This window comes from Eschrichtius robustus, chromosome 15, assembly GCF_028021215.1.
Source record: "Eschrichtius robustus isolate mEscRob2 chromosome 15, mEscRob2.pri, whole genome shotgun sequence".
In the NCBI taxonomy this organism is placed as follows: Eukaryota; Metazoa; Chordata; class Mammalia; order Artiodactyla; family Eschrichtiidae; genus Eschrichtius; species Eschrichtius robustus.
The window spans coordinates 70779600-70797231 of NC_090838.1; the positions used below are offsets into that span (position 1 = coordinate 70779600).

At 36.6% G+C, this 17632-nt stretch overlaps 1 protein-coding gene across 5 annotated transcripts in view; it reads right to left on the reverse strand.

Annotated features, from left to right (window-relative positions):
* Positions 1–483: 483 nt before the first annotated feature.
* Positions 484–17632, reverse strand: part of EVA1A (eva-1 homolog A, regulator of programmed cell death) — a 93296-nt gene continuing 76147 nt past the window's right edge. For all 5 annotated transcript variants that reach the window (XM_068564473.1, XM_068564474.1, XM_068564471.1 and 2 more), the window contains one exon: positions 484–1563. In XM_068564473.1, coding sequence (XP_068420574.1) covers positions 1190–1563 — 374 coding nt within the window. In that variant the 3' untranslated portion in view covers positions 484–1189. The remainder of the gene's footprint in view (positions 1564–17632) is intronic.

A 17632-nucleotide genomic window follows, 5' to 3' on the forward strand; every position in this document is an offset into this window, starting at 1 on the left:
TTCAGCCTTGCCCCTCTTCCTTCCTTACCAACTTCCCCCCTCAGTATGAGGCCACCATATTATTTCTAGCCTTAGGTAAGTCTTCTATTCCCCTATCAGCTTAACAATCACTCAACTATACTGTAATCATAACAGAAACATACAGAAATGAAAAGCCCCTAGGGGCCATTTCTCCATTCTCCAGTTTCTCACAATTCTCCAGCTATTTGAAGGGCCTGGCAAAAGACCATACCCACCTATATAAAAGGGCTGCTGTTTAGGGTAAGTGTAACCACAGAAATAAACATAAAACAAAAAAAGATCTTATGTAACATTTATTTTTTATCCCAACTTAATTTTGGCTTTATTCCTATTCTTTTATTAGAAATCCAAACGGGTTTTTTTTAAAAAACAAATTGTTTAAAATCATGATTATCTAGAGTCATAACAAAATTTTCTTCTCTCCAAAAGGGGGGAAAACACAGCTTTTATTCTTGTGCTGCATTTTCAAATGCATGTAGCATTAATTGCATGTTAATATATTCTTTATAAGCTATTTAAAATAAAACGCTTCATCCTTTGAGGTTATTGACATTTTTCTAGTTCACTGACACATCTCCTATAATACATTATTCATTTTCATGAGTGAAGTGGGAACTGTAATAAAAAATAGGATTTTAATCCCTGAGGTTGCCATTGCAACACAAGATTGAAAGAATAGACCTTAAACAATAAGCATTGATCATGCTATCTGGATCAAAATCACCTCCATAGCATGGAGTCATTTAGAAAGTTGCATTTACTGGGTTAAGTTAACCCTGCTCTTCCTAGCCCTCAGCCTGTAATAATATTTCCTTTTGTAAAGAAATAACACATAGCAATGAAGTCTGCAGAAACTTCTGAGATCCTCAGAAATCAAGAGAAACCACAAGTTCCATTTCTCTAATCTCCATCCACATTGCTGGAGAGGGTTTTCAGCACCATTCCAAGACCTGGAAAAGTTGATGAACCAACTTGGTTTTTCTACTTCTCCATAAATTTAGTCAAAAGGGAGAAATCAGTCCTCCTGGCTAGAAAATGGGAATGTCCTGCTTATCTCTGCCACCATAACATTAGCAGAGCTGCGTTCAACTCTTTGTGCCCGCCCTCCTTGCAGGACCCTTTTTCTACCAGGCGGCTAACAGCGGGGTGTGGATTCCTGCTCCTGCCCCTAGTAGTAGCGGTTCAGGCTCCTGGTGCCAGGAACCTCGGGCTGGCCATTCATCCAAATCTCCCTGATGATGCGTTCCCGCTCCTCTAGCCGCTGGGCGCGCTCCAGCTCCTCCGCTGAGGTGAAAACGTTCTGGTTCAAAGTCCTCTCGAAGCGACGATGTCTCCTGACTGAGATGTCGGATGCCGCGTAGGAGCTGCCATCCTCGCTGTCGCTGCTGTTGCTGCTGCTTTCTTGGTCCTGCAGGAACTTCTTCTGGGGATGCTGCCGGCAGTCTGTGTGGCAAGAGATCCTCATCACCAAGGCAGCTACGGTGAGGACCAGCCCGATGCACACACCAGAGACAAAGTACAGAGCTGCTCGCTCAGTATTTTCTGGAGGAGGAGGAAGAAGAGAACATTTGAGAGATGACAACTATATATGCAGAGAGCAAATATGACTCCAGCACAGGATGCACGCCTCTCACCAGACCTCAAAGCTTTGATGGTTACAAATATTGCCTTTCCACGTGACAAATTGCATAATGTTTTCAAAATATAATTTTCAACAAATGGTGAATGTGGGTAAAGAGTGTATGGAATTCTCTTACTATTCCTGTAACTTAACTTCAAAATTATTTCAAAATGAAAAGTTAAAAAAAAAAAGAAAAAAATATTATTTAGCATTTACTAGAAGCAAGTAACTGTGCCATTTGCTTATACCAGAAAAATCTGTTTCTGAATTTGCTCCTGCAACCCCTTGAATTACCTTTTAATCATAGTTGTAGGTAACTTCTGAGATGATCCCCCCCACCTCTTGGTATTCATACTCTTATGCAAGCCCTTCCCTCCAAGGGCTGGACATTGTGGGCTGGACCTAGTGACTTACTTCTAACAAAAGTGATGGATGACTCAAGATCAGGTAACCTAAGACTGACTTCCAACTTACTCATGCTCTCTCTTTAACTTACTCACTTGCTTGCTCTGATGCAGTCAGTTCCCATGCTATGATCTGTGCTACAGAGAGGCCTGTATAGCGAGGAACTAAGTGTGGCCTCTAACAGCCTTCAAAGCTTGGAAGTATATGAATATGTTTTGTGTAGTTTAAAGTTTATTTTGCTTAGCTGTATTTTTAAGTATTCTATTCTCATTGACATTACTTTTGTAGTAAATAATGTTATTTTACTGGAATTTAAAATTTTGAAGTGAATCATCCCCTGGTGGAGCATTGAGGTGGCCACAACCCTGGCCATGCAGCAGCCTTGTGAGACACCTTGAACCAGAGAACACAGCTATGCCAATCCCAGGTTCCTGACTTACAGAAACAGAGAGATAATTAATATGTGTTGTTTTGAGGTACAGATGGTCCCTGAATTGCAATGGCTAGACTTATGATTTTTTTAACTTTACAATGGAGTGAAAGCAATATGCACTCAAGTAGAAATTGTACTTCTAATTTAAAATTTTGATCTTTCCCTGCACTATCAATATGCAGTACAATACTGTCTCCTGATGCTGGGCAGCAGCAGTGAGCTGTACTCCCAGTCAGCCACATGATCACTTACAGCCATTCTGAATGTGGACAACCATTCAGTTTATCACTTTCAGTACAGTAGTCAATAAATTACATGAGATATTAAACACTTTATTATAAAATAGGCTTTGTGTTAGATGATTTTGCCCAACTACAGATTAATGTAAGTGTTCTGAACACATTTGAGGTAGGTTAGGCTAAGCTATGATGTTCCACAGGTTAGGTGTATTAAATGCATTTTTGTCAATATCAAAAAAAAAAAAAACCCAATCAAACAATGGGTAGAAGACCTAAATGAGACATTTCTCCAAAGAAGACCTTCAAATGGCCAAGAGGCACATGAAAAGATGCTCAACATCACTAATTATTAGAGATATAATTACATTGAGATATCACCTCACACCAGTCAGAATGGCCATCATCAAAATGTCTGCAAACAATAAATGCTGGAAAGGGTGTGGAGAAAAGGGAACCCTCCTACACTGTTGGTGGGAATGTAAATTGGTACAGCTTCTATGGAGAACAGTATGGAAGTTCCTTAAAAAACTAAAAATAGAGCTACCAATGAACCAGCAATCCCACTCCTGGGCATGTATCTGGAGAAAACCATGGTTCGAAATGATACATGTGCCCCAATGTTCATTGCATTGCTGTTTATAATAGCCAAGACTTGGAAGCAACCTACATGTCCATTGACAGATGAATGGAGATATGCACACACACACACACACACACACACACAATGGAATATTACTCAATCAATACAGAGAATGAAATAATGCCATTTGCAGCAATATGGATGGACCTGGAAATTACCATACTAAGTAAAGTAAGTCAGACAGAGAAAAGGCAAATATCATATGATATCACTTATATGTAGAAGCAAAAAAATACGATACAAATGAGCTTATTTACCAAACAGAAACAGACTCACAGACTTAGAAAAAAAACTTATGGTTACTAAAGGGGAAAGGTGGAGGGGAGGGATAAATTGGAAGTGTGGGAATGACATATACAAACTACTATATTTAAACTAGGACCTCCTGTAGAGCACAGGGAACTCTGGTTAATATTCCACAATAACCTAAATGGGAAAAGAATTTGAAAAAGGGTAGATATATGTATACATATAACTGAATCACTTTGCTGTACACCTGAATCTAATACAACATTGTAAATCAACTATAGTCCAATACAAGATAAAAATTTTTTTTTAAATGCATTTTTGACTTATGATATTTTCAATTTACAATGGGTAAGTTGAGGAAGATCTGTAATTTGCTGTGCAGCAATAGATAACTTATACAATCACAGATTGAAAGCCAGTGTGGGCATTTTTGCATGCCCTCATCAGGTTAATTTGTGGGGGAGTAATTTAAACTCTTTCTTGGTGAGAGAAGAAAATAATCATTCTGCTGATGAGTAATATACTTAGTGGGCCCAGTGATGATCCCTGTACGATGTGTTCAACAGAATGAGAGCCTCTGAGTGAAGAGCTCTCACTTTCTACATGTGAGAGCACTGGGACATGCCTTGCCTTGAGTCAAAGGGCATGGTCAATCTGACCAGACCCAAGATTGACATCAGCAAATTAGATCCATAATCTATATTCACTTGTAAGTATGAATCAAAATGTATATATTGTTTTGTGGTTTTTAAAGAATATAAGTGGAATCATATATGATTTATATTTGCTTTTTAAATTCAAGAATATTCCTTAGAGAGATTTCAACATATGTCAATAGTATTCTTTTTGACTGCTGCGTATTTTTCTGTAGTATAGACATCAAAGTTTAACCTTTTCCTTGTTGATAGCATATAAATTGTTTCCTATTTTTCACTATTACAATCAATGCTAAAGTTAGTATCTTTTTGTCCTTGTATATATCTATGCATTGCAGAATTATTTCTACAGGTTAGTTGATCTAGAAACAGAACAGCTGTATCAAAGGGCTTAGGCATTTTCAGGTTTTATACATTTCAAATTGTACCCAAAAAAGGTTCTATCAGTCTGAACACAGCATACTGAACACATGTGTTTATGATCCCTCCTTCTCTCTGAAACCTCCACTGAAATGACAGTGATGTGAGTAAAATAGATAAAAAGTATAGGTACAAAGAAAAGAATAGAGAAGAAAATAGAAAACACGAATAGTCCAATGTTTACTGCAAGGGAAGAAATGTATGCATATGATTGAATACAAAAAGGGACGATGTGAAATAAAAACTGTTTAAAGAAGAAAAAAGAAAACATGAATAATCAACATAAGAGTAGCCAACAAACAATGAAACATAGTAAAAAGGGACTGACATTAACATCATGGTAGTGTAAGACATCCTTACTTTTTGTACAACTAATGAGGTATCTATCCATAAACCACAGTGCCTCCGTGGGAATTGTGTGATCTAATATCATATGCCAAGGGACCAGGGAGAAGTCTTGCTTACCTGTTCATCTGGTAATAGACAGACAAACCTTGGTTTGGGCTGCAGAATCAGCAGAGCGAGCAAACCTGCCTCAACAACTACCAGCCATGATTGGGGAAAACCTGGAGAGTGCTGACTTGGGCAAATACCCACAGATGAGAGAGAATTTGTAAAATTCCAGCCCCCTGGAGGTGATTAGAGCACACGACTGGAGGGAAAAACACACACGTACACACACACACACACACACACACACACAAGTTTGAATGCAGCGGAGAGGGAAAGAGGAACGTTTTCAGCTTTGCCACTCCCCACAAGTTGACACAATAACAGACTGAACTATCCCGTGGTGACCTCTCCACAGGCGAAAAGGAGAGTACAGTGTGAGTGCCCGGCTACCCCAGCTATGCTGGATGCTGTGAGAGAAACCCATTTTTCTCCAGCAACACTAGGAGTACTGGAAGCAGGACCTCTATGACTGGGGGAAGGGAGAAGATTAGAAAAGCCTAATAAGAACATCAAAAGGCATTAAAGGGGCATGGTTCCTGCTGTCTGTGCTCAGGGCTTCAGCAGGAAGTCCACTCAAGAGCCCCTGGGAGAACCTCAGCCAAGGATATCCCCACCAGCTGGTGGTTACCCCCAATGCCCCAAGTACTAAACCCACACCTCCCCTCACTCTGTGGTGGCTCCTTGTTTGCACTCAGAGATTGGCAGCAGGAGTGAGCAGGGTGAATGGAGTGCTATTAGAAAAACAGACCAGGATCTGTGGGCAAGAGAGAAAACACAAACTTGAGCTGTAGTGCTACCTTCTGGAAAACAAGAGAGATTTCTAGCAGCCAGCCAGGTGAGTTGTAAGAACCACAGAAGACATAAAAGCTTAAGAATTTTGCCACAAGAGGGAGCAAGAAGTACAGAGCAGGTGTATAAATACAAGGTCACAGAGAACCCCAGATAGAACAGGATCAACAAACAGTATACCCTATCTGAAAGCAACTAGTAAAGATTTGAGGAGGTGTCTGAACTACAAGAAAGAGGAAGAATCAAGAAAACACATCATCACCAAAAGATAATAATCCTTCAATAACTGAACTCAAAAGCAAAAAATCTTATAATCTAGCTGATAAAGAATTCAAAATAGCTGTTTTGAGGAAACAGTGAGCTACAAGAAACACAGAAGACAATTCAATAAAATCAGGAAAATAATACATGTACAAAGTGAGAAATTTAGCAAAAAGTTAAAAACCATAAAAAAGAACCAAACAGAAGTTTTGGAGCTGAAGAATTTGATGATTAAAATGAAAAATGAAACAGAGAGAATCTGCAGCAGGGTAGATCAAATGGAAGACAAAATAAGCAACCAAGAAGACAGTAATTTTGAAATAACCCAATCAGAAGTGAACAGAGAAAAAAGAATGAAAAAGAAGGAAGAAAGTGTACATGATCTATGGGATTCAATCAAACTTACAAATATATAGCATAACTGGGGTTCCAGAAGGAGAAGAGAGGGGCAGAAAGCTTATTTGAGGAAATGCTAGCTGAGAACTTCACAAACCTAGGGAGAGTCTTAGACATCCAAGTTTATGAAACTAATATATCATCCTACTATCTCAATGCAAACGACTACCAAGAACATTATAATGAAATTGTCAAAAATCAAGGAAAAGGAGAGAATCCTTAAAACGCCAGAGGAAGAAAGATAATAAACTTACAAAGGAACCCTCATTAGGCTATTAGAGGATTTATCAGCAGAAACACTACAGGCCAGGAGAGAGTGGAATTACCTATTCAAATTGTTGAAAAAAAAATTGCCAGCCAAGAATACTTTACCTGGCAAAATTATCCTTCAATATGAGGGAGAAAATATGCTAATTAGTGACATGAAAACATATTAAAGTATACAACACACTGGTAAAAGTAAATATACAGTAAATATACAGTTTCAGATTTAGAAAACTCTAATTCTGTACTATGATGCTGTGTTAACCACTTAACTGCAGTATAAAGGTTAAAGGAAAAGGGTACTAAAAATAACTAAAACCACTATAGTCTGTTAAAGAATACACAATATAAAAAGAGGTAAATTGTGACATCAAAAATGTAAAGGGATCAGTAAAATGGTGGAGGCTTTGTTGATCAAAAACTTTCATCTTTCACCAATTAGTATGCTGTTAGCTGTGGGCTTGTAATATATTGCCTTTATTATACTGTGATATATTCCTTTTATACCCAATTTGTTGAGGGTTTATCATTAAAGAAAGTTGTATTTTGTCAAATGCTTTTTCTGCATCTATTGGGATGATCAAGGAAACAGGCGATGACATCACCATCTTAAAGAGATAGTTGCATTCCCATGTTTATGGCAGCATTATTCACAATAACCAAATTATGGAAAAAACCTAAGTATCTATCAACATGTGAACGGATAAAGAAAATGTGATATATATTACAGTATTATTCAGCCATAAAAAAGAAGGAGATCCTGCCATTTATAACATGGATGGACCTCAAGGGCATTATGCTAAAATGAAATAAGTCAGACAAAGACAAATAATATATGATATCAGTAACATGAGGAATCTAAAAAAGTTGAACTCATAAAAACAGAGTAGAACACTGGTTACCAGGGGCTGTGGGGTGGGGGAACTGGGAATATGTTGTTTAAAGGTACACGTTAGCAACTAGTAGATAAATAAGTCTTGGAGACCTAATGCACAGCATAGTCATTATAGGCAACAATATTGTATTATAGACTTCAAAGTTGCTAAGACACTAGATCTTAATTGTTCTCACCACAAAAAAAGAAGATAGTAATTATATGACGTGAAAGAGGTGTTAGCTAACGCTACAATGGTGATCATACTGCAATACAGAAATGTATCAAAGCAACGCATTCTCACCTTAAATCTATACCATGTTCTATGTCAAATTATATCTTATTTAAAGAAAGAAAGGAAGGGAAGGAGGGAGAGAGAGAGAAGGGAGGGAGGAAGAGAAGGGAAGGGAGAAAGAAAGAAAAAGAAAGAATGAAAGAAAGAGAAAGAAAAAGAAAGGAAGGAAGGAAGGGAAGGAAGGAAAGAAGGAAAGAAAGAATGAAAGAAAAAGAAAGAAAGAAAGAAAGAAAGAAAGAAAGAAAGAAAGAAAGAAAGAAAGGGAGGAAGGAAGAAAGAAAAAGGAAGAAAGAAGGAAGGAAAGAAAGAGAAAGAAAGAAGGAAGGAAGGAAGAAGGAAGAAGGAAGGAAGAAAGAAAGAAAGAAAGAAAGAAAGAAAGAAAGAAAGAAAGAAAGAAAGAAAGAAAGAAAGAAAGAAAGAAAGAAAGAAAAAAGAAAGAGAGAAAGAGAAAAAGAAAGAAAGAAAGAAAGGAGGGAGGGAAGAAAAGAAAGAAAGGGAGAGAGAAGGAGGCTGAAACTGAACTCTGTCCAGCCAATATCAAGCAAACTGATATTCAGCAAACACTGAGAGGATTGAGTGAACTCTTTGCCTTGAGGAGCTTAACAGCCCAGCAGGGAAGATGGCCTTATCCGTTGCAGTACCAAAGGGAAGTGCAACTATAGAAACATGAAGAAGGATTTCTGGAAATGCAAAGGTGAGTGGAAAAGCTAAGTTCAAATATGGGAATCTGAAAAGGCTTTCTAGAAAAGATGTACAAATTCATGCTTTTATCAGGGTGGAAAACCATCAGGCAGACCTGTATTTGAAGCCTTATCTCAGACACTTCTTTTAAACAACGATAACACTGCCAACTCTGCTGAATTGTGGTAAAGATATTACAGATGAAAAGCATAAAGGGATTACCCCAGATCCTTGCAATAACTGACAACTTACTCTCACTCTATTTATTTTCTTCCCCTTTCCCCTTCCTTCCTTCCTCCCTCCCTCTCTCCCTTCCTTCCTTCCTTCCTTCCCTCCTTTCTCTCTCTCTCTCCCTCTTCCCTTCCCTCCCTCTCTCTCATTCCTCTACCCATCTATCTGTTTTCCTCCCTCTTTCCTTCTCTCCCTTATTCCCTTCCTTTCTCATCCCATCCTCCCTTCCCTGTGAGTTAATGTCTCTATTTCACAACCTGCCCTCACCCCACCTATAACATAGGTTAACTTGAAGATGGTTACTGAACTGAATGTTGGAAACCACTATTCTCCCTCTAGCGTAACTAGTCCATCCTGTCCTGTCTTACTTCCCAGGTCAGAAAACATCTTTTTTTGCCTACAATTGTCTCAGACACGGATTTCCAGAGAAACCCAGTAAAAGCAACCAGAGAGGGCAAGGAGTTTTTACTGAGTCTCACTGGATCCTGAGCAGGTGACTCAGGACTGATTTTCACAGCTGATATAATTTGTGTTGTTTCTCTTCATCATTCTTCTACAAAAATCAAACTGTAGTTCTATTGTGGTTGCTTTTTCTCTCTGTTCCAAGTCACTTCCTCTTAGGCAATGATCTACCCTCGTCTTGAGGAGATCCAGATAGCTGTTAATTGAACCAAGAAGCAGAATAGAGAGGGCTATTGATGGTAGTTTTCCCTCAATAAATAAAAATAAATGTATTGCTATATCTTGCTTCCTGCAGGGTCATTGTTTTCATTGGCAGGAAGAGACCCTATGGGGAGGTCCTGGGGCTAATTTCATTTGCACCCTTGGAAGTCAGATCATGCCCAACAGACTCAGTAGGAGAGAACAGTAACACCAGTCCAGGCCAGTTCAGCTGAGGTCTGTGCAAATGTAATCTTTTCCCTGCATGGACTTTCTTCTTGGCCCTACAGCTTGCAATCCCTTGAGCGGAAAAGAAAAGGTTTTAAAAAGAGGCTTTAAAGAGAACTGTGTGGCTTGTGTAGAATCAGGGAGTATTCAGCACAAACTCTTCTCTGAATTCTTAAGGCACTGTGAGGATGTCTCTTTATGGGATTCTGCCCCTCCCTATAGAAAAACAAAGACTCCCATTAACACTTCTGCCTTCTCTGAAATGCTGGAGAAATCTTCCTTCCTTCTCTTTCCAGCTCTGATTTTTTCTTCCCCAGCAAGGAGTATTGGAGAATCACTGTGCCCACTAGGCTGGCTCTGGTGCTCCTTCCTTCTGGTGCTGGTTCTTCTTTGCTTTCACTTCTTTCAGGTTCCCCTCTCTTCTCCTACTCCCCCTCTCCTGCCCCCAGGCAACAAACACCCCAGAAGAGGCCTTTCATTATTCCACCTCATCCTAATCCACCCTACTCACTTTTCTTTACCTGCAGTGGGAAAGACCTGCAGTCCTATAGCCCAGGACTCAAGGGCAGCTAGGTAGAAGGCCTTGACACATTATCTGACCTGGCTTATTTATTGGGCAAGTTGATACTGTATTCTGATGCTTTTCTGGCTCCTTGAGTATGGAAGGGAGGAGTGTAATTAGCTCCTCCAATCTAAGCACACTTTATATAGTTGTATTATAATCAGTTATGTAACCACTATATTCCCCATACAACAGCAAGAAATTTGAGAAGAGAATCCATATGATTCACTTTGGATTTCCACAGCATCCAGCCAGTGCTTTGCTCACGGTGCCTATCTCTTAAATATTTATTGAATTAAATCATGAATACACAATTTCTAAAAGTTCAATTATTATATGTGGATAAATAGATATATGCCAGTATGGATATATGCATATATATGTGACAAATGATTTATATATAATAGTACAATATTAAAAGAGTAGGGAATAGAAAAAAGTCTATCAAATCACCATAATCTTACAACCTGAATGTAACTACACACTATGAAGTGCAGTGAAGCGAATTTCCTTCTGTTCTTTCTTTCTCTTATATAAATTTATATTTACTTGGTTATAATCAGTTTATATACAACTTATACTTTTTTCTCTGGCTATACTTTTTGTTTGTTTTTAAGATGATATTTTTAGAGCAGTTTTAGGTTCACAGCAAAATTAAGTGGAAGGTACAGAGATTTCCCATATACCTCCCAACCCCACACATGCAATAGCTTCCGCCATTATCAACATCTCCCAGCAGAGTGGTACATTTGTTACATTTGGTATAATTTGGTACAATTATTATATTTGACACATGAACCTTATAGACATATAATAACCCAAAGCCCAGAGTTTATATTCGGGTTCACTCTTGGTGGTGTACCTTCTATCAGTTTCAAAAAATGTATAATGATATGTATCCATCATACACAGTATTTTCACTGCCCTAAAAATCCTCTGTGCTCCACCTATTCATTCTTTGCCCCAAGGATACACGTTTCATATAATGTAAATGTCTTTCTGTATTGCGCCACAGTCTTCCAGTCAATCATACTTAACAATGGCTACATAGTATTCTACCCAGTGAATGCACCATAGGCTACAAAAACAGTTTCCTACCTTTGGATACTTAGGTTGTTGCAAATTTCTTTTTTTATTAAAAATGATGGAAGGAACATTTTTGTGCTTAACACTACTTCCTTTTTTGCTTGTTTGTTTCACTTACTGCTTTTATAATGAATTCTCAGAATAGAAATCTTCATGTCAAAAGGGTATATATTTTTATACCTCTTGATACAAATTGCTAAATGAATGTTCACACCATAAGCCCACTAACCATCCCTTATCCAACGAGGTACTTTAAGAACTAAGGAAAACAGAAACTCGTGAATTATTTATTTTAAATGTGGCCATTTCAATAGAAGCAGCTCTGTGTCTACTACAGCCCAACCTCAAAAGAGTAATGCATACACACACAAAAAAACATACTTCTCTATGTGAAAGAGAACATAGCTTTAACTGAAAAAATGTCATCTAAAACTGTAATGATTAAACATTATAAATACTAACTTCATGTTAAATAAAATTATAACTATATTGCAACAACAACAACAACAAAAAAATGGTACATTACTTTATCTTGCCAACAGCTGTGTATAAAAGTACCACTTTCACCAAACTCTCCGAAAGGGGATATTACAACTGTTGGATTTTTATTGTATTTTATAAGTCAATAAATGATTACTTTATTCCACAAAAATTTAATGTGAGTCTACAGTGCCTTTGGCCTAGAGACATAAAGGTTCTCAGCCCTCACCAGATTCCCATATAAATAATAGAATAATAATAATATAAAACAGAAATTACAATACTTTCTTAAATCTCCAAATTTGTGACTATTAATTGAGTAATGTTGGTCTACTCTCCCTCATTGCTGAGACCACCTCCCTCATGCCAATCTCATAGGAAAAGTGATTCAAATTCTGGTTAAATACTACATGGCCTGCACAGCTATAGTGGCAGTTAAACATCCAAAGAATATTGGTTAAGTAAAAAAATAAATCATCCCCCAAAACTTATTCAATGAAAAAAATTACTGTAAGCAAAGTTAAATGATAAATTGGGAAAAATATTTGAAATATGTAACAGAGACCTAATATATAAAGAGGACCTAGAAAGAGCATTAAGAAAAAATACACCAATAAAGTAAATGGACCAAAAAAAAAAAAAAAAAAAACCAAAAATCGGGCTGGCCAAAAAGTTCGCTCGTGCTTTTCCATTGCATTTTACAGAAAAACCTGAACGAACTTTTTTGCCAACCCAATATTAATAGTTCACAGAAAAGTAATGGCTCTTAAACATATGAAAAGATGCTCGCTGAAAGCAGGGATTGGCACACTATGGCTCACAAGCCAAATCTGACCAGCTGTCTGTTTTGTTATTGGCACATAGCCATGCCCATTCATTTATGTTTTGTCTATGTCTGCTTGCATGCTACAACACAGAGTTGAGAGTTAGAATAGAAACTGTATGGCCTACAAAGCTGAAAATATTTACAATCTAGCTCTTTAAAGAAAAAGTTTCCTGACCTATGACCTAGAGAAACAAAAATTAAATGACATCTAGATATTATTTTTTATCTATCAGACTGTCAAAAATCCAACAGTTTGAAAATACTATAACAGGGTTTTCTCATACATCTTATAAGCAGTAAATTTGTGAAACTCTTTAAATGCCAATTTGGTAATACTTATCATAAATAATAATTATTATACACTTGATCCAGCAATTCTACTTTTGAGAATTTATTCTACAAATGCACTTGAAAACGTATGTATGCCACGGTTATTTACTGCAGGTTTGTTGTCCTGTTTGAAAAGATTTGAACCATTCCCCCTGGCCATGACTGGTGAAACTATGATTCCTCTGTACAATGGAACAGTGTGTAGTTGTCTAAAAGAATGAGGAAGCTCTCTATACACTGCTATTAAATACAATATTTTCAAAATACATTCTTCAGTGAAAAAAGTGAAGTACAAAACAGTATATAGGATATGCTACCTGTGTATAACAGTGGGGCAGGTGGGACTGTATGCTCATATTTTCTTATATCTGCACAAAGAACTCTGGAAAGATGCAGAGAAGCCTGGTATGGATCAAATTTGGGGACTAGAAGTAGGAGACAGCACTGGAGTAAGACTTCTTACTACATGTCATTTTGTATTGTTTGATGACTGAGCAATATTCATTCACTAACTTGTTGAGCATCTAATAGGTGCCAGGCACTATTCTAGATGCTGAGGATATAGCAGTAAATAAACGAAACACAAATCTCTGTGCTCTTAGGAGTTTACATTCTAGTAAGCTAGTAAGGAGATGGATAATAAACAAGATAAATAAATAAAATAGGTGGTATGTTAGGTGGTGATAAGGAGAAAACAGAAAAAATAGGAAGGAAGATATGATATGTTAAATGTGTGTGGGAGGGAAGGAGGTAGAAAAAGTGGCCAAAAGGAATCTCACTGAGAAGGTGATTTTTAAAGAAAAATCTAAAAAGAATGGAAGAGTGAGGTTGGAGAATGTATTATCAATTCAAAACATTAAATTAAAAAGAGCAATCATTCAGCTTAATCTTTCTAACAATCATCCTAGAAGTTATTAATGAGATTATTATTAATGAGATTATTATCCTCATTTTAAATTGTTATATTATGATCCCAAGGGGTTGCTTTCAAGTAGTTAGAACAAGAAGTGTTTACTGCTCCAATCCAAGTGCTGAGATAGAGGAAACCAAACACGTGTAGGGAGAACACATGGATGATTCTTGGGTGGATGGGCACCTAAGCCAGAGTAGGGAATAAGGGGAGAAGATGACTGAGAGAGTTCTAAAGACTGGGAAGGAGTTAGCCAGTCCAAGTCTGAATGGAAGAATTCCTGGATAAGGAAATAACTGCAAAAGAGATGAGAAAAGGCTAGGCAGGTGGTTTAGAATAATTGAATTGAGGCCTTGGTCAGGGAGGACTATAATTAAATAAGAGCATGGAGAAGTCAAGGTTAGACAAGAAAAGCCCTGGTAAGCCACATAAAAAACTGCAGATTGGAGTATCTCAAACCATCCCTAAGTTCCTTCCCTCTTGCTTGTCTCTATTCTAGCATGTTTTCTAAACCTTGGCACGACCTACATCTTGAAAAGTTAATTCTTTGTCATAGGGGTTGTCCTATGCATTTTAGTATGTTTCTCCACCCACTAGATGATACTAGCAGCAACCCTCACCTGTTGTTATAGCCAAAAATGTGTCCAGACATTGGCAGAAATCCCCCTACTGTGCAAAATCACCCCTGATTATGAACCTTTGGTCTGGCAGTTGAAAAGGCTAGAATTCTCATTTTTCCAGCCTCTCTTACAGCTAGAAATGGCCATGTGACACAGGTCTAGCCAATGAAACATGGGACGAGGTCGACTGGAACCTCCTTCCTTTTTCATCTATCTTTCAATCTTGAATCAAAAGGCAAGAGCAACAGCAGCCATTTTGCAGCCATGAGATGACAAGCATAAAAGAAAGGTGATGAGAATCACAGAGAATCTGGCCCCTACATTTTTGAGCTAATGCTAGCAACCACCTACCTCCAGACTTCTTGTTATGTGGGTAAGATAATTCCTATGTGTTTAGAACACCAAATTGAAGGTTTCTACTATTTGCAGCTGAAAACAACTCTAACTGTTAAACCATAAAACAGTGTTTGGGTTTTATCCTTGATATAATGAGGATCCACAAAGAGATTCTAAAAAGTAGAAAGGATTGCATCATCACGCTTACATTTTAGAAACATCATTTCACTACAAAACACAGATTGGAGGTTGGTAGACCATAGAAAATGCCATTATGGCAAAGCAGGCAAAAACATGAATGAGCTTAAACCAACTCAGTTACAGTGGGAATAAAGTAGAAGGGAGGCATTTCAGGGACATTGAAAGGTGAAATGGACCAACTGTAAGTGATTGGATATGGGCAGTGAAGAAGATGCATCAAAGGCTAAAAATCATATTTCTAGTATAGGTGATGCCCTAGATGGTACACAAAATAAGGAGTATATTTAATTTGCAAACAATGCTACTGATAAGGGATTAATTTCCAAAATATACAAACAGCTCATACAGCTTAATATCAAAAAAACAAAAACCCAATCAAAAAATGGGCAGAAGACCTAAATAGACATTTCTCCAAAGAAGACATACAGATGGCCAACAAACACATGAAAAGATACTCCACATCACTAATTATTAGAGAAGTGCAAATCAAAACTCTAATGAGGTATTACTTCACACCAGTCAGAATGGCCATCATTAAAAAGTCTATAAATAATAAATGCTGGAGAGAGTGTGGAGAAAAAAGAACCCTCCTACACTGTTGATGGGAATGTTAGTTGGTACAGCCACTATGGAGAACATTATGGAGGTTCCTTAAAAAAGTAAAAATAGTTACCATGTGATCCTGCGATCTCACTCTTGGGCATATATCTGGAGAAAACTCTAATCAAAAAGATAGATGCACCCCAATGTTCATAGCAGCACTATTTGCAATAGCCAAGACATGGAAGCAACCTAAATGTCCACTGACAGATGAATGGATAAAGATGTGGTATATATATATATATACATATATATATGTATGTATATATATATATATACATATATATGTATATATATATATATATATACATATATATATGTATATATATACACAATGGGATATTACTTCACATAAAGAATGAATGAAATGATGCTATTTGCAGCAACATGGATGGACCTAGAAATCATCATACTAGTGAAGCAAATCAGAAAGAGAAAGACAAATATCATATGATATCACTTATATGTGGAATCTAAAAAAATGATACAAATGAACTTATTTACAAAACAGGAATAGACTCACAGACATAGAAAACAAACTTATTACCAAAGGGGAAAGGTGGGGAGGGATAAATGAGGAGTTTGGGATGAACATATACACACTACTATATATAAAATAGGTAAACAACAAGGTCCTACTGTATAGCACAGGGAACTATACTCAATATCTTGTGATAACCTATAATGGAAAAGAATCTGAAAAAGAATATATATATATATTCTTTTTATATATATAAAATATATACATTCTTTTACATGTAAAAGAATATATATATTTAAATATATATTTTTCATATATTACATATATTATACATATAATATATATATATATCTGAATCACTTTGATGTATACTTGAAACTAACACAACATTGTAAATTAACTATAGTTCAATTTTTAAAAAGGAAACATATTTAAAGGGGACAATATTCCATTCCAGGCCAGGTTCAATTTGAAACACTTATGGCACATCTAAGTGGTAACGTTCAGGTCATTTAGATACTCAGCTAGAGAAGTCAGAAAAGAGTAAGGCAGTGGTAATTATATATATATATATATATATATATATATATATATATATATATATATATATATATATATATACACATATATATATGTATATATATATATTCATTCGTTATTTATTTATATACACACATATATATATATTTCAAATTTTTAAATTTCAATAAAATAACATTACTTATTACAAAACTAATATCAATGACATATAGAACACATAAATACATCTAAGCAAAAGAGAATTAAAAATACACAGACACATACTCATACAATCCCAGCATCCAGATATAGTTTGTAGTAAAATGTGGTTATATATACATATGAATATACACACATAATGGGATTATACTGTATATGCTGTGTGGTAACAGGCTTTGTTTACTTAACAGCACATCATAAATATCTTTCTACTTAAATTAATATTCACCTACATTTTTTTTTTACTATTATAAACAGTTCTGAGATAAACTGTCTTCACAGTAAAATTTTGACCCGTATCCCTAATTATTTCATTAGGATAAATTCCTAGTTGTGGAATTGCTGGCTAAATGCTATATGTGGTTTTAAGGCTTTTGACATTTGTTCCCAAGTCATTTTCTAGAGAGGCTGTAGCAATTTATAATCCCATCAGCAATATGTGCAAGTACTCATCTCCCTACACTTTCTCCAAAACTGAAATTATAAATGTAATCACTCAAATATTTGAGAATTTTATAAAATTAAAATGTTAACCTCACTGTTGGTTTCATTTTGCATTTGTTTAGTTGCAAGACATTGAGCTGCTTATGTTTTACCAGTAATCTGTATTTTTTCTTCGGCAAACTGCTGATTCTTATCCTTTGTC